This window comes from Spermophilus citellus, assembly GCF_964194105.1.
Source record: "Spermophilus citellus genome assembly, chromosome: 15".
Classification (NCBI taxonomy): Eukaryota; Metazoa; Chordata; class Mammalia; order Rodentia; family Sciuridae; genus Spermophilus; species Spermophilus citellus.
The window spans coordinates 95,153,687-95,181,473 of NC_138195.1; the positions used below are offsets into that span (position 1 = coordinate 95,153,687).

General features: G+C 40.4%; 1 protein-coding gene across 2 annotated transcripts; it reads left to right on the forward strand.

Moving 5' to 3' along the window:
• The first annotated feature begins 88 nt into the window (after positions 1–88).
• GLRX3 (glutaredoxin 3) lies at positions 89–27,066 on the forward strand. Of its 2 annotated transcripts, none has more exons than XM_081266972.1 (11): positions 89–238; positions 6,476–6,584; positions 13,683–13,757; positions 14,436–14,637; positions 19,163–19,335; positions 19,547–19,608; positions 21,679–21,736; positions 23,425–23,477; positions 24,563–24,602; positions 24,691–24,783; positions 26,822–27,066. In XM_081266972.1, the coding sequence occupies exons 1-11, from the start codon at positions 141–143 to the stop codon at positions 26,870–26,872; spliced, it is 1,014 nt and encodes a 337-aa protein (XP_081123098.1). In that variant the 5' UTR covers positions 89–140; the 3' UTR covers positions 26,873–27,066. The 2 variants fall into 2 exon arrangements, with proteins under 2 accessions (XP_081123098.1, XP_081123099.1); XM_081266973.1 differs by lacking the exon at positions 89–238 and adding an exon at positions 460–931.
• The last annotated feature ends 721 nt before the right edge of the window (positions 27,067–27,787 follow it).

Here is a 27,787-nt window from a genome sequence, read left to right on the forward strand (position 1 = left end):
TCCGGGTCTCCGGTGCCTCGGGCGCAGCCGGGGGCGGGGCCTCGATAGGAGAGGCGGGGTTCCTCGCGCGCAGGCGCTCTGGCCCCGCCCCACCCCATCGAGCCGCCCGCGCTCGACTGCTCCTGACTGGCGGCTGCAGCATGGCGGAGGGGGCGGCTGGAGCTGCCGAGGCGGCGGCGGCGGTGGTGGAAGTCCGCTCGGCCGGGCAGTTTGAGGAGCTGCTGCGCCTCAAAGCCAAGTAAGCTGGGCGGTGGGTGGCGGATGGCGGGTGGTGGGAGGGAGGTCGGGCCGCGGGGCGGGCGGCCCCTTGGCGTCTGGCAGGCCTGGGCCTCGGGCCGCGCCGGCGTCGCCCGGCTCCCGAAGCCCGCCCCTCCCGGGACAGCGAGCAGGCGGCCGCCCGGCCTCACGGCGGCCCGGACCCGGGATCCCCCGCCGTCTGGCCCGGGCGGCCGGGCTGGGCCGTGACTCGGCGGCGCGGGGCGGGCAGAGACCCCCGCGGAGCCTCCCCGCCGCCGGAGAAGGGCGCGCCGGGCCGCCCGGGCCGCGCTCCGCCCAGCCCGTTGCCGTTTCGGCTTCCGGCCCGGCTGGGGGCGCCCCGGCTGCGCACGTGCATCTCGCCCTTGAGCGGACTGCGGAAGGAGACCCTGGAGTGAGTGGGGCGCGAGGGCGGGCAGCTGGGGTGGCTGGACCGCTGTGCAGCCCGACCCGGGTCGTGGGGGCCTCGCTATGCTGTGCTGCTGGCGCTTCGCTCCGGTGCCCCTCTCTTGGGACCGTCAACTCGGCCGCCCACCAGCGGGTAACCCCGGCAAGTGTAGTAACCGAGCCTTGGGCTCAGTGCCTGCCTCGGGTGCAAGGAGACGGCGAGTGTAAACTGCTGCGGGACTGGCAGCAGGAAGCGCCCTGCGCTGCACCGACGTGAGGAAGTTCAAGTGTGAGTTAAAACTGGTCTTTGGGCGCCGCGGGTGTGGCTTAGTGGTGGCTCTGGGTTCCACTCCCAGCACCAAAAACGAATGAAACAAAACAGTTCTTTAGGCGTTTATTTCAGTTTTACCTGCGATTTTTTTTTTTTTTAAGGGGATAGATGACATTACTCATTGATGGAAGCTGGGTTCTGATTCATCCAACTAACCAACACATGTTCAGGCAGCACAACAGTGGAGGACACCAGAGGTGGCCTAATGAAATTTAATCCTTAAATAACATTTAAGGACTTGTGTGGACCTGTCCTTAAATGTTTTGAATTTACCATTACATTGAGAAGACTATTTTTTGTATGTTTCACAATCCTTAATGGAGAAAGTTCAAGTTCATATACTTTTTGGATGTATTCTTGCTTGTGGTCTGCCCTGGAGATGACCCAGTAGTCTAAATTCTTCAAGGTCACCAGGCTAAATGGGCACTTGGGAAATGAAGTGTGACATCTGGGGAAGGAGGGAACCTTTGCTGCTCTTTGTGAAAATAGAAACATTTAAGAATATTAAGTAGTATTCCATGTAACACTTTAAATGAACTTTTCAAGTCATTGCTTTTCAGTTTTAAAATTTGATAGGAATTGAGATTTTTTTGCCTTGGCTTAAGCCACTTACTAAATGTATATGTAAGTTACTGGAACCTCAGCTGGTTATACAATGGGGATGTTTACACATTTGCAGAGTAATTAAGAGGTTTTACCCATTTTAAAAATACTTGAGTCTAGCATGTGATAGTAAATGGTAGTGTTAACTGCAGATGAAAAACTGAAGTAGCAGAACCTGTAAAAACAGAAAAACAACTGTTGTATTGATGAAGAACCAAGATTCATTATGTGGTCTGAAATCTCGAAAGTGAGGATTTCATCCTGATCTTTCTCTAAGTGTTTTCTTTAAACAATGCATTAGGCATATTGAACAATCCATGAAGTTGGAGATAATACTGTTATATATAATCCAAAAGAGGACATTGTTTTGTTTGTTTCAGGTATATGTCATTATAATATTGGATGTATACATATATGATATAATATACTTAATTGATAATGAAAGTAAAGCATGATATGTGAATATCATGGCTAACTACTAACATTAAAATTATGCTTTTAGTATAACTAAGACACTTTTATGTTTTTGTTTGTTCTTAACGTCTCAGGGTGTTAGGTAATGCTATTCACAGATGTGGGAGTGCAGGGAAGATAACTACTCTTAAAAGCCATGTTGGTGGTGATGTAGCTGAAACTTGAATTCAGGCTTATTTGCATATTCTTCTTTTTTTTAAACTCCTGTGGGCTTATAATATTACAAAGCCTAGTTACCTATTCCAATTTTTAAAAAATGTAATCAGATTGTGATATTTTTCCCCATGGCATTAAAAATTCCTTGAAAATTTGATTTTTAGTGGTTTTATAATATTTTGTTATGACCATTAAAAAACTACATTGTTGAACATTAGATTTTTCCAGTTACTAGCTATGTAAAGTAATGGGAAATATTCATATTCATAAATTTTTGTCTTTTAAATTGTTTCCTTGGAATAGGTATCAGCATATATGTGTGGAATTTCTGGAAGATCTCAGTTTTTACCAGCAAGATATGGAAGTGCTTCTCTCACCATCTTTTTTATCATTAAATATTTTGATTTTAGAAATCCTTTTGTCAATTTGGTGAAAATTGATGTACCAGCTTTAAAAAATTGAGATATCAATGCACAGATCTTCATTGTCAGATGTGATGAATTTTGACAATTGTATACATATTAGTAACCACCATTCAAAATAGGAAAGTAGAATCCCAGGGGTTCCTCTAGCCCCTTCTCCAAAAACAGATTTCTTCTGTCACTGTAGATTAGTGCTCTTGAACTTTCTGTAAAAGAGTCACAGTTTCTGCCCTCTATTCCTTCCTTCCATCCCTCCTTGTCAGTACATTTTTAATTGAGGAACTTCACATGTTTCGATTCTTCTACTGTCCAGCAAGGACACCTTAGTTCTGCAAAAGCTTGAGTCAGGGTTTATCTCAAGATGACCTTGCTTCAATTCTTTTATTTCCATTTGAATTATGAAAGTACTGATGACAATTTCAAATCCCCACCTAGGATTTTTTGGGATATAATTTTTTGAAGCAATTTACTTTAGGGTCATTTTTATTTTTATTTTTTTAATTTTTTGCTGGGGAGTACCAGGGATTGAACTCATGGGCACTGAACCACTGAGGCATATCCTCAGTCCTGTTTTGTATTTTATTTAGAGACAAGCGTCTCACTGTTTCCGAGGCTGGCTTTGAACTCGAAATCCTCCTATCTCAGCCTCTCAAGCTGCTGGGATTACACCCAGCTAGGGTCATCATGGCTAGGGTCATTTTTAGAGCAGATGAATCTGCCTGATTCTCAATTTCTAACACCCCATCTAAACAAGAATCAGTTATATGGTATTTGTTTCTTGCCTATCACACTGAAGAATAACACAAATCAGAGATATTTTAGTACCCTCAACTTCAGTCATGTTCTCAAGATAAAAGCCTTAAAAGACTGTTTTGATGTATTGTGTCAACATGAGAATTATAATACTAAATCAACATAGCTGAGATTCTCTCCTTTCCTACCCTTTTTAATTTTCACCTCTTTAGTCCTGGAGCTGACCTTTATGATCATCAATACTCGCATCATTTTAAAACTGTTAAGTATCACTGTTGCTTCTTAAATGTTTCAGAGCCCATACGGAACACCTGCTCATCCTCCCCTGCTGCTGCCACCGTCTGTTGAATGCAGTTTAAGATCTGCTGGGTGGGGGCTCCACAATATGTCCTTTGCTGCCATAGGCGGGCTTTCCTTTGGAGCCCCTCCTAGACTTGTTGTGCAGCCAGCAGTTCTCCCCTCTTTTTCAGTCCTACCTGTGATTCCTGTCCTTAAGTTCCTTCCCTTCAGCAGATGGCCTTGCTTTGTACCTGAGAGAAAAGACCTTTAAGCAGCATCTGCCTGATCCCCCGCTCCTTATACATGACTTTACCCATCCCTTTTTTGAGGGGGGTGTACCTGGGATTGAACTCAGGGGCACTCTACCTCTGAGTTACATCCCCAGCTGTATTTTGTATTTTATTTAGAGACAGGGTCTCACTGAGTTGCTTTACCTCTTGCTTTTGCTGAGGCTGGCTTTGAACTCAACAATCCTCCTGACTCAGCCTCCCGAGCTGCTGGGATTATAGGCACCCAGCTATGGCTTTACCCATTGTTTATTCCTTGGCTCTGATACAGAGGACACTGCCCCTCTCTCTACTCTGGAGGCCCTTTTCCTGCCTTCTTGCAGACCATGCATTCTCAGCTGCCTCTCTGGTCCTCAGCCTCTCCCTCTCCATTTGAATTGTCCCTGCACAAAATACGCATATGAAGGTTTCCTTGTATCAAGATTTTTTTAAAAAGCTGATTCCTTAGATCTGTCCTTTTCTTGTGCATGGTACAAATCTCTTGAAGTAGATTTCTAGCAGCTTCTGCTTTCTTACCTTCAGCCCGCCTCTGCTGCTGACTGATGTGCTTCTGTTAGCCCATTCATATTCCTCTTGGTAATGTTAGTTGCCCTTTCTTGATGCATTTAATGGTTGTCACTCCTTTTTGTGTTTTGTAGTGCTGGGCATTGATTCCAGAGACTTGTGTATATTAGGCAAATGCCATACTGGTGAACTGTAACTTCAACTCACTCTTCCTTCTCACACCTCTCTGAGACCCTTTAACCTCCTCCTACTTCTAGGCCTCCTTTCCTTGTCCTCCACGTGGCCTGACTTGGTGTTGGTCAGCCCTGAGGTCTGACTGTGGGTCCAGTCTGTCTCCTCTGCAACATGGTGTGGCTTTTTTTCCCACCCAGATCTGTAGGTCAAATGCAGATATCTTCACTGAAAGCCCACTAGACTTCTCTCCTCCCAGGCTGACAGCTTTGTGCTAGAGTTCGAGGCCATTGCCACTTCCAGCCCTCAGTCTCTAGCCAGAGCTGGAGTTAGCCTTGGACTTCGCCTATTCCTGGACGTCACCAAACCCCGCCTCTGACAGCCTCCTCATCCTCCCTGTGCTTCCACTTTCCTCACATGGGCCTGCTCTTTCCTCACTTGTTATCTCATTGGCTTTTATAGCGCTGGGTTCAATTCTCAGCACCTCATAAATAAATAAATGAATTAAAGGTCCGTCAACTAAAAAAAACTAAAAGTTTTTTTTCCCCCTCAAACATTGGTTGTCCTTGGTTCTTTCCTCTATGTAACTTTTTTCCCTCAATTTTTTTTTTTTTTTTTTTGAGGAGGAGAGTGTTTGAATGTAGCATCCTATAAAACTAAATTAATTTAGGTTGGATATGAGGATAGAAATAAATATAGCTATTTTTGCCACAATTATTTTGTATGAAAATGATTAAGGGGCTGGGATTGTGGCTCAGCAGTAGAGCGCTTGCCTAGCATGGGCGGGACCCAGGTTCGATCCTTAGCACCACATAAAAATAAAGGCATTGTGTTGTGTTCATCTACACCTAAAAAAAAAAATATTAAAAAAAATGATTAAGGTAGATATGCATTTAGGCTCTTAAGAACATAGCCAGTAATTTATTAATCTGCTCTTCTAACTGTTCATACTAAACTACTTAGAAAATCATTTGTGGTATAATATTAAAATTATAAGAGGCTGTTTTTGTAAGAGACATTTTTGTTTTTTTGCTTTCAACATTTTATTGTTATTCCTATGGTCACAATCATACCCCCTTTTCCATACAATACTATGTATAAAAAAAAAAGTAAATATGTTGATGATGATATTCACAAACATGGTGCCCCTAATAAAGAAATTCCTTAGGAGTCTGAAAATAGAGTTGATTTATATACTATATACCTATTAATTGAGATGGATGGACATTCAGAACCACTTTATGCAGGCTAGGTTTTTTTTTTTTTTTGGGTGGGGGCGACTGGGGATTGAACCCCGGAGTGCATAACCACTGAGCTACATCCTCAGCCCTTTTTTTTTAAATTTTTTATTTTGGAGCTGGGTTGTGACAGTGGTAGAGCGCTTGCCTACCACGTGTGAGGCACTGGGTTCAATTCTCAGCATCTCATATAAATAAATAAATGAATTAAAGGTCCATCAACAGCTAAACAAAAATTTAAAAGTTATTATTTTTTTTTAATTTTGATCAGTCTTGCTAAGTTATGGAGGCTGGCCTTGAACTTGATCTTCTTGCCTCATGCCTTAGCCTCCCAAATTGCTGGGATTACAGGCATGTACCCCATGCCTAGCTACATGGGCTAATTCTTAATTTAAGAAATATCATTGACTTGAAAATTCATCCAAAAGGGACTCAGGCTGTGCATAATATTCTTGAATTCAGTCTGCTTATAATATACCAAAATCCTACAGTATTAAACAATTTAGGCAGTTCTTTTAAAGGTTTTATTTTTGTAGTAGTATTGATCTACATCAGTATTTACTTATTTCCAAAGTTTTAAGAAGTTTTTAAGAAGTTTGTTTCATTAACTCACAGGTCCCTTCTTGTGATCCATTTCTGGGCGCCATGGGCTCCACAGTGTGCACAGATGAATGATGTAATGGCAGAGTTAGCTAAAGAACACCGTGAAGTTTCATTTGTGAAGGTATTGTATTTTCAGTGTTATGTGTTTTATGTTGTGGATTTGACTAGATTTTATTAACTAATACAAAGGAGTGTTGTGGAATTCCAAATATTTATAAGTAGCATTGGGATATTTGCAGTAGATTATAATTAAAACTCTTAAAGTCATTTTGCATTTCTCAAGTTAGTATAGAAATCACCACACTTTCCCTGGTATACTTGGATGGGAAGTATCAGGTTGGGCAAAGGCAGAGTTATTTGAGGGAAAGGGCAGGTGAGGTAATTCTCTGGATAATTGTGGCTTTAGGATAGTTAAGGTATTAACCAGACTTAATTCATGGAAAGGCTGGATGGGATGTGTAAAAGGCTTCCTGAAGGGTCTGTACAGGTTGCTGTAGCCTGGGGAAAGGATGAAATTGCTGTCCTGGACTGGGTAAATGCAAACTTGTGGAAGCTGAAAATCTAACCTGTCCAGGAAGCAGAGGAAAGGGAAGCCAGGCAGTCTCTTCCTTACCTCCCTTTCCTCACCTTTTGATGCTGGGCATTGAACCTGGCTACCATATACTGTGCCTCTGAGCTCTGCTCTCAGTCTCCTCCTTTGGTTTTTATTCTGGTTTTGTGTGGTTTTGCTTTTGAGCAGACAAGTACTAGGAAAATGATAGTTTTGACTGTGGGTTAGCTTACTTGATTTAACACATTTAATGTTGTCATTGAGGAGTTGGTACTGATTTAGGCATCAAGGCTAAAATATGAGTTGAGAATAATGAATTATTGGGCAGGCAGGCATATGTGTTCAGAAGTCTGAATCCTTAAGATTCAAAGCAAGCAGAAAAACCAAAGCCTTGTTTTTTAAAACCAGAATTTGAGTTCAGACTTCACATAAACAAGTATACCCCCCACATGTAGGCTTAAAAATGAAATGAACTATTTGAATGCCTCTTTTTATGTGAATGGAAAACACAGAATTCTATATAGTTGGTGATAATATTTTCAGACAGTTTCTGTAAGATGTTGGCTTTAAATAGGTATTGTACTCTGATGGCTCAAAAATCCAAACAGTGTATGCTTCTCACCTGTGTCTTGCCTATCAGCTCTGTTGTCCCTTCCCATATATAACTGCTTACATTAATTTTGCATGAACCCTTCCAGTGTTTCTTTATGCATATGGAACAAATATGAATATAATAGCTTTTTAAAATTTAAGGACTTATTTAAAATTCCAACGAAATGTGTAATGTAACCTTAGGATGTAACCCTAAAATGTCCAATATAAATAATAGAAGGGGACATTAAAGCTGCATGTTTGGTCAGTGATAAAAGATAATGATTACCAGTGAAATGAATGATTAAACATCCAATCGTAAGATTAATCAAGATGATGGTAATTGTTTGAAGTCTGCTTTATGTGTATAGTGTTACTGGTTTAGGTAACACATTGTTCTCAGCTGCCACCTGAATGATTTATTTAAAATGACTATAGAATTACTGCTCACATTGGTATCAGAGTTGGTAGTGAGATTTTAAGTTGTTCAAGTGCTTGAGTGTCTCAATGAGCCAAGATTGGAAGCCCTGGGTGTTGCTGGGTTATTGGGGCACCTGAGCCTGACTGCCCTGTGGGGTGACAGAAGTGCCAGGTTGCTCATTCTTTCAAGAGCCACCACTTTGCAGAAACTCATTCTGTGGTATTTCACTAGACATCGAGGGCAAATGTAACTTGCATGGAGTTTGTAAAGTAGGTAGTTAAAAGGCAGTTGCTGAACTACAGTGAACAAATAAGAAGTGAAATATTTGAGAAATCATTGACCTTTTCCAGTAAGAGTCATGCAGTTCATTTTGAAACAGCTTTCTTTTGTTAATAGGGGCTTCTAAATATTTCTAGATTATAGGACTAATGTTCTGCTGCCTTTATCTGTGTCTCTTTTGAGACAGAGTCTCAGCATGTTGTCCAAGCTGGTCTCTAATTCCTAGGCTCATGTGATCCTCCTGCCAAAGCCTCCTCAGTAGCTGGGACTCCAGGGCATGCTGCCCAGCTTCCCTGTCTGTGTCTTCTAATGTGATTTGTTCATTTTTTTTTTTTTAAGATAATACAGTAGTTTGGCATTTTTGACTTGTAAAATGTGGGGATTAGTTCATTTTTGTCAGTGAGATTTACAGTCACTTAAATAAGTGATCTTTTTACAGAGTCATTTAAATAAGGTGCTGTCAGACTTAAGTGCCCTGACAACCCAAGTAGCTCCAAGGGCTTCCAGTCCTTGGCTCACTGAGACACTTAAGCACTTGGAACAACTTAAAACCTCACTACCAAGTCTGATACCACTGTGAGCAGTAATTCTATAGTCACTTTAAATAAATAAATCATTCAGATGGAAGATTGTAAGGTCCTCTGACTGCCAACAATTTCTTATTTTGTAGGAGAGAATAAAAATATCACCTTAGAAAAGTTAGTTGTGCAGTTTTGGTGTGAATGTTGAAAGGCAAGGCTTTCACACTCACTGTCTCTGAGCCTCTTATTGTCCTGATGAAGACTAGGAAGTACACTGATGCCCCCTGGGTGCCACAGCTGTCTAGGATGGGTGGTCCTCCAGCTGCCTGAATGGCTACTTTGTTATCTGGTTGAAATCCTAAGGTGTGGGCCCTACCCAGGCTCTCAGACCTCCAAGGTCTTAGAGGACAGAGATGAGTTGTTTCTGTTGTATAGAAACCTTGTGTTTATTCAGAATAGAATTAAAAACATGTCAGATGTCTTTTCTTTTCAAATAAAAGATGTTGTTAGTACTTTACCTTGCCGCAGTCTTGGCTGGGCACAGAATCACGAGCCACCACACAGCTTTGTAGATTCAAACAGCAATCTTTATTCCCGAACTCACACTGGCCTCCACACACGTTCTGGGGCAATCCCAGTTGCTGCCACCCAATTCACCTACTCCACGAGGCTTATTTCCCAAAATGCTCTCTGAATCTCACGAGAGTTCAACAGGAGCTTAGGCAGCAGGAACGCCCTAATTCCAGCAGCAATAATCCTCAACATCGAACTTCCCTAAAATCCAAGGTCTTAAACTGGGAACGCCTTGTCTTAAACCGGGAACGCCCTAAACCCAAGGATTGGGATACTTCCTCAAACTGCAGGATACACCCTAATCCTGGATCCACCCTCGTCCTTGGGCAGGGTCACCTAACATGCAATGTCAACAGCGAAATTAACATGGGGTACGCTGGCAAGGAAATTTCCTACTTGGTAATGGCCCTCAGCATTACCTAAAATGTGCATATACATTTATCAATTAATTAGTTGATAGAGTCTTTCAGAATATGGTATCTGGCAGAGGAGGTGAGAAGGAGGAAGTAGTACATGGTGATGAACAAGTTGTGCTGCTGGGTATATCTGAGAAACAAATCAAATGGATCTGAAAATGGATTTTTCCCCTGTGGTTCTCTTTTATCATATAATGCACTGTACTACAAAATTTCCCCAGATCAGACTTAGCAGCTGGCTGATTGGTTAGTTTTTTATGCTGTTGTGTTTCATTTAATGTTAAGTTTGTTTGTATAATAACTGTTGTACTTATGTCTGATGTACATTATGATTTAAGGTAAAAAGTTAAGGGCATTGAGGAGTTAACATAGTGAAATATGTATTTTTTTTTCTCCTTAAAAAAAGAGGAATCTTTATAGTTTTATTTTTAAATATTTTGAAATAGGCAACTAACTTAAAGATACAGTTCACAATGTCTAGTTTCTAAATGTCTGTACAATCACGATGTGAAATGGTTCTAATGATAGTACCTGTTATTGAGAGGATATTGAGTCAGTACATGAAACATTTGGAACTGTGTCTGGCCTAGAGTAAATTGTGGCTGTGAACTGTAACTGTCATGCCAGTCTTTGGTGACCCTGCTAAATTGAAGTGAAATAGAGAGAATTCCCCACCTCTGGATTAACCTCATGCTTCCCTGACTTCATTCCTTCTCATGCATACACAGAATGCTTGGTGAGAAGAATCCAGGGCTTGAGATTCTTGGAGTAGAAGCAAGTGGTTTCCACCAGGGAGATTCAGATTTCATTCTGAAAGTGTTCATGTTTGTTTGGTTTCAAAGGCATATATAAATCCAGTTCTTAAAGTGTTATCTTTTTGATTGTAGTAGAAGAAAAGTTAACTGTGATAGTGGAAAGAAGCATAGATTTTATGGTTTCTCAGCTCTGCCACTTATTTTGTTTGTTTGCTTGTACTAGTGGGTAGAGATCTCAGGGATGCTCTACCACTGAGCTACACCCCCAGCTCTTTTTTATTTGTATTTTAGACAGGGTCTTGCTAAGTTTCCAAGGCTGGCCTGGAACTTGTGATCCTCCTGCTGCAGCCTGCCTAGTAGCTGGGATGACAGGCGTGCACACTGTGCTTAGTTCTACCACTTATTAACTGTGTATCCGTGGACACAGGTTACTCCGTGATCTTGTATATTAGTCAGGGTTCTCCAGAGAAACAGCCTGTAGGATATATGTATACAGAGAGAGCTGTATGAGAGAGGGTTTACTGTGGAAATCTGCACACCTAGTCATGGAAGCCAAGAAGCTGCACCACCTGCCCTCTGCAAATTGAAGAAGCCGAGAAGCTGCTCTGGTCTGAAGGCCCAAGAACTGAGGAGCTGATGGTGTGACTCTATAGTTTGGGGCCCAAAGCCTAAGAACGTGGGGGTCACGGGGACAAGTGCCAGAGGTCAGAGAACCTGGGCTTCTGATGGCCAAGGGTTGGAGATGGGTGTTCTATGACTTTGCCTTTTCTTTGCATTTTTGTTTTATTTGGGGCTTTAGCCTATTATGTGGCCCTCACACGTTGTGAGGGTAGATACCCCTTCCTTAGTCCACTGATTTTAAATGCCAGTCTCTTCAGAAAATACCCCTGCAGACACACCCAGAATAATGCTTTATTAGTTAGATTTTATTTCCTATAGGTATAATGTGAACCCAGTCAAATTGATGTCTAAAATTAACCACACCTCCTCTTTACCTTCCCAGCTTTAAAGCTGGGGTGATAATGTGCTGTATACCTTTCAAAGTAGTAGGCTACAAAAGGGTCATAGTTTACAGTAGGCTGTCTATGAAAGGTAGCTATTGTTAGTTATCTTTTGAGTTCCTTTGACTGCAGATCATTTAAAAATATTTATTTGTGATTAAAATTGTTATGTTGTATTAGATCCAATATTTCAAAGAATTTTCATGTTGAAAAGGGTTTAAAAAAGCAAAAAGAGAAACAGTGCTGGGGATTGAACCCAGGACCTTGTGCTTGCTTGCCAAGCACTCTACTGCTGACCTTCATCCCCAGCCCTGCAGAGTCTAGGACTTTAGGTGCCTTTGACATTCTGGAGGATGTTGTGCCTTTTTCTGTATTCCTATTCTTGTTCTGTAGGAATTGTTTGTTACCGTTACCTTAGATTTGTTTTCTGGGAGCTGATTTGAAGGGAGGCACTTGTGGTGATCCTTCGACTTCAGTAGGAACAGCAAGTGATTTGCTTCAGGAAGAGCTATCTTAAGACCTTGTGGGAAACCAGTAGGAAAATCAGAAGAGATCAGATTTTGAAAGCATGTAGGAGTCGGATGCTGCCTATATTTTTCTGATTTAAGACCACGCTGCCTCTTTCCTGCATGGCATTGCTTGGTGATGGGATGTCTGTCTCTTCTGTTAGACTCCAGTAGTACAAGGATAGGAACCTTTATGGCACAATACCCAGCATGAAGAGGGTGCTCCACAGATGGTAGCCAAAAGGAAGGGCTAATGAGCCCAAGTGACACTGGACATGCCCTTGTTTTCAGCCTCTCTGGCATTCTTGTTCAGAGTGCAGAATTGCATGTCTTAAAGAGAATGGTGCACACATTTCTAAAATTAAAGAAAAAGTGTGTTCTGAACAGCTGTCTGAGAAAAACTTCATCTTTTTTTGCACCTTTTTCAGATTATTGAATGGTTGATGTTAATTTAAGATACAGAATGCATTTTTAAAAATGGAAATTAATTAAAAATATTGTTGCAAAAGGGTGCTCAAAACAAGATAGTGGAGCAGCACCTAAAAATGTGTAAGGTGGAAGGCATAGATCACAGACAGATGGCTGCCTCCCTCTGCATTGAGTTTCAATCTAATGGAAATCACCTGACTGGTAAAGCTGTAGATAAAAATAGTATTCCAGGCCCAGTGGAGATATTTCACTCTTGAAGAAATTCAGTGTATATATTTTTAGCACTTTTTAACAATTTATCAATAAATTTTATTTCCTATAGGTATAATGTGAATGTAGGTTTTTATTGGTTTCAAAAAGTTTATATTAAATTGACAGTCCTGTGAGATAAAAATATATCTTGGTTTTTCTCAAAGTATAGTTTATAAAGACCTACATAAATAGCTTATAGTAATTGTGTTCTAATTATTTACAAAATTGTGTTTCTAAATGTCCTTCATATCCACGTCGTCAGATATCACATTATGTCTTGTTGAGGAGCCTCAAGGAAATCATCAGACAGAGTGTAATCATCTTACAGTGAATTTCCATGTATGAATAGACCTGAAGCAAGTAACTTGGCAGGATATCTGCCTAGTGTCCAGCAGCCTTGTAGGAGTTAAAAGTAAAATTTATCAGACATCAATAGTTTATTGAAGAAATACTCCTTTTGCTTCATAATTTGCAGAAGGCTGCAACTGTCAGTCATGATGTACTGCCTCTTGAAATTAGTCAATAGAGCAAACAGCAAGAATTGCTGTGGGCAGAAAATAAGCACTGTAATCATGACATAACTGGGGTCAGTGATTTATGGATTTCAATATAGTAGTAGCTGCATATGATTGAAAATTTACTAGGTCACTAGTGCACCAAAAATTTTATTCACAGCCTCCAGGCATCTTTTGAAATGTGCAACAAAATAAAAACCTCTGAACCTGTTTTGACACTGCAGACTCCGTGGATGGCATGCCAGCCCAGTGAGTCTCATTTCAATGTAAATGTGTCGTAGACTTTTCTACCATACTCTTAAAAACGCCAGCTACTTGGAGGGGTAATACAAATGAAACTGATTTACATGTTGAAGCAGTAAAAAAGGACCTTGTAATAATCAAGCTTAAATTCTTTTTTTATTTTAAAGTTGGAAGCTGAAGCTGTTCCTGAAGTATCTGAAAAATATGAAATTATTTCTGTTCCCACCTTTCTGTTTTTCAAGGTAAGGATAAAGGGTGGTACAAGAACATCCATCTCTAGTGGGCCATTGGACTGTCCATGTTGGTTCCTTTTTACTCTTTCTGGACTCCTTAACATGAGGCATTTGGTTTTTCCTGGCCTTGCACTTTCCCCAGTGGTCTCATTGTTTGCCCTGATGCTGATGAGAAGGCCAGAGAGAAAAGCCAGGTGGTTACTTCTTAACCAAAGAACATACCCTTGGTTGCAAATTGTAATGTTCCCTTGTGTTGAATCAGAAGTTGCTTGTTTAGGGCATGTGCCTAAACATTATGAAGCATGTAGCTGGTTCTGGCTTGATTGATGATTTTTAGGAAGCAGAGGCAAATCTTTGCTTCAGGGTACCCACGGTATTACCATAGTTCTTCAGATACTTCATACTTAGTAATAGATGCATCCCAGCGAGTGTGGGGGAAGATCTTTTTGGATGGTTTGACTATGGTGGTGCAGTATTTTCATCACACATTCTCAATAAAAGGGCTCATGTATTTCTAAATTGAGTGCCTTTCAGGCAGTTGGTAATCAGGTTTTTATTTCTCCAGTAACAGCGTTGACTTGTTTAAAAATTGACTAGAACTATGTATGTACTCGCTATAATTTGAGTCTAAAAATCTCTCTGATGAAGGAATGCCATATGTATTCTAAATGACATTTTAAACTTTAGAATTCTCAGAAAATTGACCGATTAGATGGTGCACATGCTCCAGAGTTGACCAAAAAAGTGCAGCGACACGCATCTAGTGGCTCCTTTCCACCTAGTGCTAATGAGCATCTTAAAGAAGATCTTAACCTTCGCCTGAAGAAATTAACGCACGCTGCTCCCTGCATGTTGTTCATGAAAGGAACCCCTCAAGAACCTCGCTGTGGTAAGAAGCTGTGCTTGAGATGGTGTAAGCCATGCAGGTGCTTTGCCAATGTAGGGTGCAGTTGGGGTGGACATCTTTTGCTTCTGTTCACATGCTTGTAGAAAACCAGACAGGTGCTGATTCCCAGGGGCATCAGACAAGTAGATGAGAAGAGTTAGTTTGCGTTGTAAACTCGGAGAAGGTTGGAACCAGAAGGGGTCCTAGAAATTATCTAATTCAGCACCTTTGTCTTATCCATGTAGATGGGAAGTTGATTCACCCAAGGCCAACCAGTTGAGATCAGGTTCCTGCTGCCATGTTGCTGTCTCTGTTGATGGGCCTTTGGCCTGTGTAGTTTTGCTCTTAACAGCTTCTTTCTTGGCCACCTTCTTTTCTTCACTCATCAGATTCAGTAATTTAAAAATCTGCAATATTTTCTTAAGTGTTCGTGGGCCTGTGTTGTGTACTCTTGCCTTCCCTGTTGTTGATGTCTAATGATTGCATTATTTGCCCATTGCTGTCATTTCCAATTTATAGCGGCTAATAATTTAAAGACTCCCAATTCTTGGCTTATAGTACCCTTATTTTCTATACACATAGATGCTCGTAATTGTGTCCTTAAGTAAGTTTTAGAGTTATTTGACCCCTCTGGTATTGGGTTTATGTTGTTTTCTTATTACTGTGCCTGGTACAACATTATTATGCTTCATAATTGAGCATTCAATGACTTTTGATGATGCTATTGAGACGCTTAAGAATATTTGTTTCAACTACACAGGAGGGAACTTATTAAGATAGGTGGCAATAAAATTGAGGATGTAATTGATCTGGTTTCTACATGTCCAATGTGACTTTATAAAAATAGCCTAGCTTCCAATATAAATTTCAATTTTAAAGTCTTCCCTATATGGTTATCAAATTATATGTTAAGTTATGAAAAAGTCTACTTTTAATCGTAAAGTTTCAAGATAAATTCTGTTTTAAAAGTTGAAGAAATGATTCTTTTATTTCTTAGCTCTACCTAAAAAATTTCCTGGTCAGTGTCTTCCGTTTCAGGTGACACCTTCTCAGAAGGGACTACAGGCTAACCTGGTCTGTTGCAGGATTAGCTAAGGCAGCGACAGACGTGTTGCATGAAAACCATTTCTGGCAGTTTATGAGTCCACCTAATATGAGGACTCACGTCAGTCTCATGGATTTAATTCAGTACCTTCATTCCAGTCTGAAGGGCAGTATAACTGGCTATAAAATGTGGGCGAACCTGTCTGCTAGTTTTTACATAGCAAACCTAATGCTGTGTTCTCCTCTTTGGGATCTGAATGATGACTTGGTGAAGCTGGCAAATGGCAAAACCAAAGCTGGGGGAAGGGATGCTCAGCCAGAAGAGGAAAGGGTGTGCTGGAAGAGTGATGGGCATGGTCAAGTGAGTGAGCTTTGTTTGGCCCTGCTTAGTAACTGGGCACAAGTAACTACCCCCATTTCCTTCTGGGGGTGTTGGGGTAAAGTCAGTCTTGGAGGGCCTTTTCAATGTAGATCTTATATTCCAGCAAATTAGAGGTAAACTTAAAAATACTCATTTTTCTTCACTTCATTAAACTTCATTTATGATGTATTAACTGACATTTAAAAGATTACACATAAAAATCAAAAAGTCTTAACACATTTTAGAGCAATCTGAAAAACAGCTTTACAGATATTTAGGGAATGAAATAAGTAACTAGGGAATTTAAAGGAAGGTTTTTAGATGCAGATGGTGTAACAGTACAGTTTCTTCTGTTCTGAGGCTTGTTTTATTCTTTACGACTTTGTAACTGCATTTTTAAAGGCTTTTCCGTTTCCTGATATTTTGGGTGTTGTCTTTCCTACCCAGCAGATAGAGTGAGCAGATTGCCTTAGGGCGTTGGTTCTGAGTATCCTAAGTGTCTGCTTAGGGTACTTAGAAAGCATTCCTTTGTGTCTGAGCCCTGCTGCTTCCTTCCCCAGCTCTTTTTCCCCTTTCTGTGTGCTTTGCTGCATAACTTCATCCTGAAGCTGGTTTCTTTTGGGAGCATAAGGCCTTTCCCTCTGCTGTCTTTTTGAGCCTGCCTAGAAGAGAATTGTTTTTGCTCCTTTGTTAGCACCTCAGAGAAGAAGTGTAGGTGAGCTCCTGTAATTAAAAACCAAGTTTTTTTCACCTTGTGAATTCAAGTGGCCACTCTCCTGGTTTGGCAGAGTTCGCTTTGAAAGTACTACGCTTTAGTAACACCGTTTTGATGTCCACTGTAGACTATGGCTACACTTGATTTTTAAATTGATGGCCCCCGTCTCCCTTTCTGAAAGTCAGAAAACCATGAATAAATAACATTTAAATTTGAATCCAGGAAGCTGGAAAAGCCATTTCTGGAGCCTGTCCCTGGCTCCCATGCAGGCCACAGCTCTGCCTTCTCATCCTTTGCTGTGGATTCTGCCTGTAGAATCCTATGGTGTATCATGAGAGAGCCTCAGTTGTCAAAGACTTGGTTGTCTCTTTTCTGTGCAGCTCGGGAGGATAGAGAGGACACTTAGGTGTGAAGGAAGAGTTTCTAGAAGCACTGACATGTCTGTCTTCTTAAACAGAATTGTTAAGTCTTAGAGCAAGTTAATTAAGTAATTGGGGAGTTCTTACAGCTGTTGAAGTTAGACTTGTAGCAAAGCAGGTGTCTGACCATAGAAATGTCTCCTGCAGTGAGAGTCATCTGCCTTGTTTCAGTCACAAAAGCATATTGCAGAACTGTTCTTTAGGGGTTTATTGTTAGTTATTAAATGTGGCAGTTAGGTGTATTACTCATGTCATGAATAGACATGACTGCAGATAGAAATGGTGACTTTGTGGCAGTTAATTTATTTATTTATTTTTACTTTTAAGTATTTTTATTTCTTGCATGCATTTTTCTTCAAACTGTGTAAATATTTTGTCATTAGAATAAAGCTTTCTTACTACTTTATCCATAAGGAAAACATTTCTAGTCTACCACTTTAACCCTTAAAAATGAAATACTACCAATCAATCTTTCTAGTCTGCATGTAATTGCCTAAAGCTAAAATAAAGCTCTTTCTCAGCCAGTTACAGTAGAAATGAGTTAATATATTGGCAGCAGAATAACCATCAGCAATCAGCCGTTAGCTGTTTACTAATGAACTCCCAGATGAATGAAAAAATTTCAGAATCAGTGTTTTACTGCAGGCTGTACATGAACTTAACACTTCTGTTGTAGGAAAAGAACTTATAGCTGTACAAATAAATACTAGTGCTTCATCTTCAACTGCAGATCTGGAAAATGAAGCTCAGTTGTAGATCTGTTTTAATACTAAACATGCTTTTGGGTGATATCAGGTTAAGCTTATCTTTCAGTTAATCTTATGCCAAATATTATGATTTGATTTGAAAATAATTGCAAATGCTATTAAGTCTTATAGGAATTTTGAATCTGAAGAATAGGTTATTTTCTAGTGAGTTACGACTATGTTTGGAAAGAAGAATGATGAGATGAGAAAGCATAGGGTGGCTCAAACTAGGAAAAAAGATTGGTAAGAATTAGTTTATGGAAAGAAAAATATCCTTTTTTCAGACTGGACTAACAGGTTTATAAAAGACTGATTCACACTCTTATTCTTCAGTACTAATGTTATAATAAGATGATGATGTCAAGAAAGTACAGAACAGAAATGTGTCACAAAAGTATAATAAAATCATGGAACATAAAATTGTCACTACAGTGTAGCAAAGAAATTACATTACACACTTTAGGGAATGTAAATAGTTTTAGAAAAGAAACTGTCAAGTGATGACATGAGATGAGAAAGAACACTGTCAATCTATTGACAGTTCATATATAATGACAGAGAAGATGGCTTTAAAATTCAATGTGCTGTGCCCATTTCAGCCTGAGAGAGAAGATGTCCCTCCTTGATTTCTCATCTGTCCTTAGAGATGTTGAGGACTGAGAACTGCTCAAGTGGGCACTCAGGAAGCAGGAAAGTGGCAGTGGAAGTACACAGTTGGGTTAAAAATAACTGCTGTCTTGAGTTTTTCCTCTAGCTAGAGCTGACTCTCCTCTGCTCTCAGCATGGGAGAGTGGGAGGGGCTGTTCAGAACGTCCAGATCAGTCCCTCCACTGGGAGGAAGTCCTGGGAGGTGGCTGTCCAGGGCCTTCTGCCCTACGGTGGATGAATGGTGCCAGAGCTTCAGAGCTCTCTGCTCTTTAGCCACTAAATTTCCTTCCACAGAAAATGTTCCTAATGGTAAGAGCAACTTTGATTAGTACACATCCATTTTTTTTTTTTTTAAAGCTTCCAGTTGTGTTAAAGAGTTAAGTCATATCTGAACATGTATGGTTCAAGGTCAAATGAGAGTTTCTTGGGATGTATCTTCTCTTCACATATTATTCAGCTGTGCCAGCTAAATCTCTGGCAGAATAAAGGCAGGCATCTGTGTTCACTGGGTGATATGTACTCTCAATTAATTTATAATCGTGTTTATGTATATGAGAGACATGCTAAATTCTTTGTTTTCTTTTTCTGTATGCAGGTTTCAGCAAGCAGATGGTGGAAATTCTTCACAAACATAATATTCAATTTAGCAGTTTTGATATCTTCTCAGATGAAGAAGTTCGGCAGGGGCTCAAAACTTACTCCAATTGGCCCACCTATCCTCAGCTCTATGTTTCTGGAGAGCTCATAGGAGGCCTTGATATAATTAAGGTGAGGATTGAGAAATCTGTACCTTGTAAAGAAATTCCATTTAGAGCATACTTATAATTAGTCTAAAGTACACATGAATCTCTGCATTTACTAATATCAATTTGGAATAAAAGTATTTCTCAATAGGTAATTGATCAGTATTATGGTGTGATGGAGATTTATGTCATAGTACAGGTTTCTTAAACTGATGTGTATGTTATGTTTATTTCAGGAGCTAGAAGCATCTGAAGAACTAGATACAATTTGCCCCAAAGCTCCCAAATTAGAGGAAAGGTAAGTGTTATAGAAGTTTCACAGAGTCTACTCTTACTTTAAAAATATTTTTAAATCCTGTTTTTGCATTGCTTTTTCTTTAAAGAAATCAAGGATTTGATGTTTGCCTGCCAGGGGTCATTGTTTGCTGTCAAACTAGTTATAGAGACTTGGGAAACTCTAATTTGAACTGGAGAAGCATTAGCAACAGTTTAGTGATTGCTTAGATATTCTTTGCTCTTCTGGAAAGTCATGGTTTCAGGTGGATTAACCAAGTTTTCTTCCCTCCCTGCATTTGGAGCCAGGATCCTGTTATTTGGTTCTTGCCTGAGGATGTCAACACAGCACTCTTGTTTAGAACCCTGAGTGTGTGCAGTGTGAGAAGCTGATATTCCATATGTGTTAGACTTCCCATCAGACCCTGGATATGTCTCATTGCCTTTCTAACTATGACACCTTAAAATCCAGCAGATTTTGGAGCTGGAAAATTTTTGTCTATTTTATGGAGGATCTCAGTCAACTTTAGAAGAAACTCATAGAAATTTTGGACTTTGGTATGTAGGGAGAATTAAAGGGACTTTTATTCAGATACAGATGGATTAATGTAGAGGTTTAAAAAGGAATTGATTTTGAAATACATCAAGTCAGCCATTTGCAGTTGGGCTTGAGTTTGTAAAATAAACCTCCCTCTTAAAGTTTTCATATCATTTAATATTTTGAAAATTTCTGATAGTGTTTAATAATAAATACCTTGTTCATTCGCGCTTGAGTAGTAAAGTGGTCCTCCGTGGGTAGTAGGACTGTATTAATTCTCCATGGGTGTCCATTTGACCCTTACTGCCTGTTTTCTCACAGCCAGCACCCTTCCTGCCTTTTTTTTTTTTTTTTTTTTTTAGTTTTATTTTTTTAAAGTTTAATTGCCCTTCTTGCCTCTTAATGAGAAAGTGGTGTCCTTTTGTTGACCACACGTCCTCACTTGTTCTTTCCTATAGTGTGGTGACGCCCTTGGCTTGTGGCAGCTGTAGCCTCTGAAGACAACTGTTCTTTTATGTCTAGATTTGCTGTTCAGTACCCATTTTCCTTTTCAAATAGATGCTCATTGCTGTTTATGCTCTTCTGTCCACTGGACCTTCCGTTTTCTGAATGTACTGCTTCTAAATCTCCTGTGCTTTAGACACAGACAGTAACTGGCCAGGATTATATAGACCAGCAGAGTTTAGTGTATTTTGAATAGTAATTTAAAGAGTACATCGTGAGCAGAGTTTGTGGGCTTGTGACGTATTTTGACAGTACAGAGTGGTCTGGGTGAGTGATGCGGGCCAGCGTCCTGTTTCTGCATCTGCTGCTGTGTCTGAGAATGGGCTAGACTTCATTGGAGGTGAGATGATGTGGCCATGTTCATGATCTGTGCATTTCTTTGTGACTTTTCTGTAGAGAGATTTTGAGCTGTGGATTAATTACCCTGTGGCACCAGTGGAGTGAGAATATGGTGGTGTGACCCATTGTTCCCACGCTTTTTCTGAGCTTTGTGTGACTAAACTTTGGGGCTAACTACAGATGATTAAAGTTCCTGACAGGAGTTAGGTTATTTGGTTTGAAAGGTGGTATAAAGTCATTATTGCATTGGTTTTTTAGCAGCTAGCATTAGTCGATGTTCTGGGATTTAACACTTTCATCCTCTAGCCTGCCCTGCCCTATGAGCCTTAGGAGTGCAGAACTCTGCAGAGTAGTGAGACACAGGGCTCGTGGATCTAGTTCTGGAAATTCTGCCCGATAGATGAGCCCCCTATTGAATAATTCCTTCCTGACTTGGTTGTTGTTATTATTATTTTTTTTCGTACTCTGAGTTGATGGGCTTAAATTGCAACTTGAAGGAACATTCGTTGCCTAGGAAGCCATATTGTGTTTTACAGTGGCTCAGGGAGAGCGTGAAATAAAGGAAAATGTCAGTGCATTTGCTTGTTTAATACCACTCAAAGCTGTGAACTATCATCCTGCTATCCCTCAAATACGCATGTTACTCATGATGCAGAGCAAAAGTGGTGTTTAATAATTGAGCTGAGCCATTTTATATCAATTTTCTCTCTTCAGGCTTAAAGTGCTGACAAATAAAGCTTCTGTGATGCTCTTTATGAAAGGAAACAAACAGGTAAAGAACTCAAAAATGGTTTTATTTGTAATTTCTTTTGATGTTAACATCTGCAACAAGGGGACAGTTAAATCTTCTTTTCCTAGCTTTAGCTAATGAAGCTGTAGCAGTATCAGGAAGTTATCCAGGCCTTAATTGGTGCTTATGGAGATCAAGCAAAGTAATCTACATTTTGCTTGACTTTATCATCAACATCTCAGCAGGGTGCATTTCTTTTTGCTGCCAAACTTTGTCAGCTAACATGGTCAACACTATTTTAACACTTGCTGGTCTGCTAGTTGCTGTCCCATTACCCTTTGTTTGAGTGTGTGGGCTGCTTTGGTGTACTTTGTGCGGGGAAGCTGGTAGTGCTTGGGTTCTTACAGTACAAGTGTCCACGGTGGGAAATAAACCCTGGCTTTGGTGTGTGTGCTCCTCATATGTTTGATGAATGAGTAATTCTCATTTATAATGAGAGGGTTCTTGTAGTATTTTTGATGAAAATACATATTAATTTTGCATAATTTTGATTATCAAGTTTGATAGATCACTCCCACGGATGGCTTGAATAAAACTGGGATTAAGATGATAAGTTCCCCAGACTAGCCATTGCATTTATATTGTATTTTACTGGTTTTGTAGCAATTGAATCTCTCTTAAATTTCCTGAATTCTCAGCCAGTCATTAGGATAGGCAAAGCTGAACAGGGTTTGGCTTACATTGGAGGTGTGGAAACTACCACTGTGCTAGCTGAGGCTGACAGAGTGAGGAAACTGCCCAACACATAGGACAGGACACCTTGGGCAGGTGACTCAGCCATAAAAAGCTGCTTTGCCCCTTGTAAATGGGCTTCATAGGACTGTTTTGAGAGTCAGGTCACCATAAGGAATATGAAAGCTAATATTACAAATGTAATGAAACTCATTAGTTAATATAACGCAAGTAATAACAGCAAGGAAGATCATAGGAATTTTTAGCATGTTGAAATCCATGCTATGTTAGGATCTAGATTCTTTCACTGGTTCAGTGTATTTGTTAAAAATAAATGGAGGAAATGAATAACTCCTAGTAATGATAAAGCGGCATCCCTCCCCTGGCTTTTGAGATTATTTAAAGTAGATTTTTATTTTCAACACTCCTTTTTTTTTCTGGAAGCCCAGAAAGAATTCATACATTTCAGAAACACTATTGTTGGAACTTTTAAAATGTTTTATGTGTATCAATTTATTTCCACAAGATTCTTAGGATTTGGGGTCCTGTGGCATGAAAAAAAGGCATAAGATTTCCATAACCACCCCCAAAAATTGATGCCATATAATGTAAAGATAAATTTTTAAAATGGGGTCAAAGTTGGGAACATGACAATGATTATTTTAGTTATTGCAGAAAGGTTAAGTGTGTTCAGATAAATCAAGTAAGGAAGAAATTCTCCAGAAGGTCTAGACTTGATTCAGGCCCCTTCTTACCACACAGACCATGAGCCACTAAAGCACACGTCACCTTATGAGGCTGCATGCCTGAGTAGGTCTGTGGGCTGTGTCTGGGAAGATGTCTGGAGGGTCAGTGCTTGGAAGGAGAGGGCTATGAAGAGTCAGGAGCCGAGCACATGTAGGGGCCATGACATTGGACAAGCGCTGCATTGATTGACAAAGCATTAGCTGCGGTCATGACAATTGGGACATATAAAAAATGTAATTTTTTAAATTTAGGAAGCAAAATGTGGATTCAGCAAACAAATTCTGGAAATACTGAATAGTACTGGGTATGTAAATCTTGTTTTCAAATGGTGTATTTAAAAAATTCTAACTTTAGTTCTGCCACTAATGCTTTTCAGTTTTAATGTCTGGATTTGTTCATACTTTTAAAATCTATTTATTTTTGCTATAATGTTTTATGAATGCTTTAACTTAAGACCAAAGTAGAACTTTTTGGGCCAGTGTTCTCACCATGCATAAAGATAGGACAGGGAGAATATTATAGGTTGTTTTAAAATTTTCTTTTAAAAAAGTTGTACTTTCTAAGCAACACATGAAACTGATGGGCACACATAAGGTCCATCACCTGGATCTGAGAGGGGTCCAGTTGAACTTACATTGCAGCACCTCTTCTTCTGATGTGCTCCGTGGTGAAGCTGCCAGGTGAGAACACTGCCGTTGACTTCTATGGTTCAGAACAAAACCACTTACCTGGAGATACGTAGCAAATATTCTGTTGGGCTTGTCAGATGCTTCTGCTTACTTTTACTTCTCTTCCTTGTTTCACAATTGCTTTTTTAAAAAAATATAATTTGTATTTAAATCATAGCTTTAAATAGATTATATTAACCTACCCTATGAAGTTATAGGGAATATAATCTTAAATACTTCAGCATTCTTTAGTAGGATGGAAAGCATAGATTGAATGTAATGTTAGATGCAAAAAGAAAAATGGTTAATTTCTTCAAATTATTGTGGCATTTTATAAAGGAAAATATGTTCAAGTTAGCATAATTACTACCTCAGGCCCACTCTGTCTTCCCCCTTTTCCTGGGCCAGGAGGGGAGGCTGGCTGGTTTTAGGTCATTTTTTTAATGGCCCCTTTCTTTGTTATTTACGAACATTTTTCTAACCCTGGGTCTGACCCTTTATTGTCTAGAGAGAGATCCAGGTAGATCTGTGTCCTGTGGTGATTTGTTCTTTGTCATCCCTGGCAGATCTAAGAAGTGAAACAGTTTCCATTGGCCTAGAACTTAGGGCATTTTGTTAGCAATATCTACTTTTCTTGACTATTTTTAAAACACCAAATAGGTCTTATAATTTTTTCTTTTACAACTGTATTTCCTGTTAAAATGTTCTCTCCTTTTTGTAGTGTTGAATATGAAACGTTTGATATATTGGAAGATGAAGAAGTAAGTTCTGGGGTTTCTGTTTTGTTTTTTGTTTAGCTTTCATTGTAGGATGTTGTAGGAAGGTTTCAGGATCATGTTTTTTGTTTAGGTTCGGCAAGGATTAAAAGCATACTCCAATTGGCCGACATACCCACAGCTGTATGTGAAAGGGGAGCTTGTTGGAGGATTGGATATTGTTAAGGTAAGGACTCTCTATCCACTACCCTCCAGCACTGATAAGTGGGACACGTTTGAAAACCATCATTGCACATTGAATGGAAACTTTGGGGTTGTCGGACTCCTGTTTTCTCCAGCCTCATAGATTGCCTGTTCTGGACTAGTACTTCTGTTTTGGAGTGTATAATGTCTCATCCTTTTTATAGTCTCTGCTGCTTCAGACTGTTCTCATCCTCTCCTTCCTGGATTAGCCAGCGATTTCCTTCCCTGTTGCTCTGGGCCTTCTATAGAACCTCGTCAGCTCCCATCCAGCTGCCAGCCAGTATCCAAACTCTCGCTTGGCATTCAGTGAGCCCTAGACTGTGGCCAGGCTTAAGAAAACCATAGTGCACTAAGTCCATAGAACTTTCTTCCATATTTTCCTGCTTTTCAGCATTTCTTCACCTTTGTCCCCTTGGTTTTGGATTTTCTTTCATAGTCTGTAATTAAACTTGTTTTCTTTATCCTGTAAAACTCACTGGTCTGTAAATATCTGGCTCCCTCCAGCTAGAGACATTTGCTCCTACTCCTGAAATTTTTGTGCCTCTTTTTATGTTGTCATGATTTTCTTCCTGCATTTTCTTTATCCTCCCTCATTTGTTCATGGTGCGTGAAGATGAGGCAGGAGCCTGGAGGCCCAGAACTGGCCCTGCCCTGCGCACTACAGTGGCTGCAGATCACTGGCCTCAGTCAGATGTTATTACTCTGTAACTGTTGGATGGTAAGCATGTTGAGAGGTTCCTCTTGTACACTCTGAAACCCTTCTGATGTTCTGTGTAATTTAGGAGCTCAGCAAGTGATTGATGGGTAGACTAATTTACTTTTTGGCTTGTTGGACTTAACTTTTCTTACATTCGATGTCTAGAACTTAGGGCAGCCCCACATCTAGCACCTGTGTGCTGCACAGCTCTGTTGATTAGCCCACAACAATAAAGGGAAGCTGCAGCTTTGACACCCTGAAACCTTCTGCCGTGCTGCTGCCACTCTGGGAGGTGGCTGTGGTAGGTCAAGTGGAGGGCCAGCTGGAATGCTGGTTCCTGAGAAGCTGGGACTGTCAAGAAGGCAGGCTGCTGAGCTTCCTCCAAGGCCCAGACTACCCTCAGGCCTTCCTCCTGCTTGCTTTGTTAGCAAGTCTTCTCTGTCAGATCTCTGACTTTGAAGTGGAAGACAACTAATAAGAAGTGCTACTTCTGGTCATATTGTGAAGGGAAGGTTTTTAGCATGCACTTTCATGACGTGGAGGAACCCCATCCCAGCTGAAATGGCACTAGTGCATGTTTACAAAGCCAGGGCTTTTGAGCACCTTGACTGTGGGGCCTTCATATGGAGGTTGCATCTGTTCCGGCTTCTTTTCTTGCTGAGTGCTGCAGCCATGATGGCTCTGAAACACATCAGTGGGGTAGTATTGCTGATCTCGTTCCTGGAGGAAAAAAATGTTTAACATTAGCTTTTGGATAACCCTAAAGCAACAAAAATAGACCTACATTTTTCATTTTACATGCTTGCATGCGTAAACACACATACAGGGCCATCTGCACCTGCAGTTTTCCATATACAGATTCAACCAATGGAGAATTGAAAAGTATCTGGGGAAAAAAAGCACCATATTGATCACGTCTAGACTTAGCCCCCGTTGTCGCCATTCTCTAGACCATCCAGCACAGCAGCTGCTTATGTAACACTTCTTTGGCATTAGGTATTATAGGTCATCTGGAGATGACACAGGTCACATGGGAAGGTATGGGTGGCTGTATGTGAATACTGTGCAGTTCTGTGCAAGGGACTTGAGCATCCATGCTTTCTGGTGTCCTGGGAGTCCTGGAACTGCTCCCCTGTGCATACCAAGGAACAGCTATATTCAGTTTTTGTGACATAATGTTTAGTTTGAGAATGTTGAAAGACTTGGGGTGTAAATGCAATAGGAGTTCCTTTTTGTTCTCAATGTTGATGAAAGCTGTGACTTGCAAAGATGTTTTCATTTTTTATATGTGCATTTACATTATTGTTACTTTTTTTATTTTTAGGAACTGAAAGAAAATGGTGAATTGCTGCCTATACTGAGAGGAGAAAATTAACAAGCCCAACTATTATAAGAAATATTTAATTACAGTGGAGCAGTTCATGATTTAGTCCTCAGAAATGGACTAGGAATAATAAATGCTTCTTACTCAGTTATGCTTTGTGCATTTCACAAGGTTGTACTAAATAAATATATGTTTCATTTTTTCCACCAAAAATAGAATGCAATAAACATCTTCAATTAAAATAAGTGTGTAAAAAGGTGTATTTTTGTAGGGATGTTAACCATGTAATTACTGTAATGAGTCCCTTTTAAATCTCTCTTTCTTAACGTGGGCTTTTGTAGCTGGAGGAATATCAGTATTGAGAATTTGAGAGCTGTGCTGTGGCTCCCCATCAGCCTTTGAGCAGCTCACATACCAGCCCAGCAGCTCCCCTCACTGGCGAGAGTTCTCTCTGCAGCTTTGGGAAATTGAGATGAAATCCTTTTGCTGGCATCTGAGCCCCGCACTGTGACAGCGTGGAGGCAGTACAGGAGGTCTGCTTTCAGACCCGATGCTCAGTTCGAGGGTGCACACTAGGCACATTCAGGAGGCATGGGATTCCTCATGGAGCGTGTCACAGCAGGTGCTTTTCTCAGTATGTAGAAGAGTGAGTGGTCATGACAAAGCAAGAAAGTGTCAGTCCGTTTGCAGCCTCATGGCTTGTTTTAACCATTATAATGAATACTGGTTTAGCCTTTCAGATAGGTTGAGAGCTTTTCTCAGGGCCATGAAAATTCCAACGGTGTTTTGATCCTGAATCATTTGGGATAAAAGCTTCCCCACTGGTGGAGACCTTTATCAGGATTTTGAACTCATCTCTGAGTTGTAGGGTTGTGATACCTCAGACACATACTGTTTTCATTAAATTCTCCCAGCCTGCTGATCCAGGCAGCTGGAGTTGCACAACACACTTAAGGTAGGAAGAGT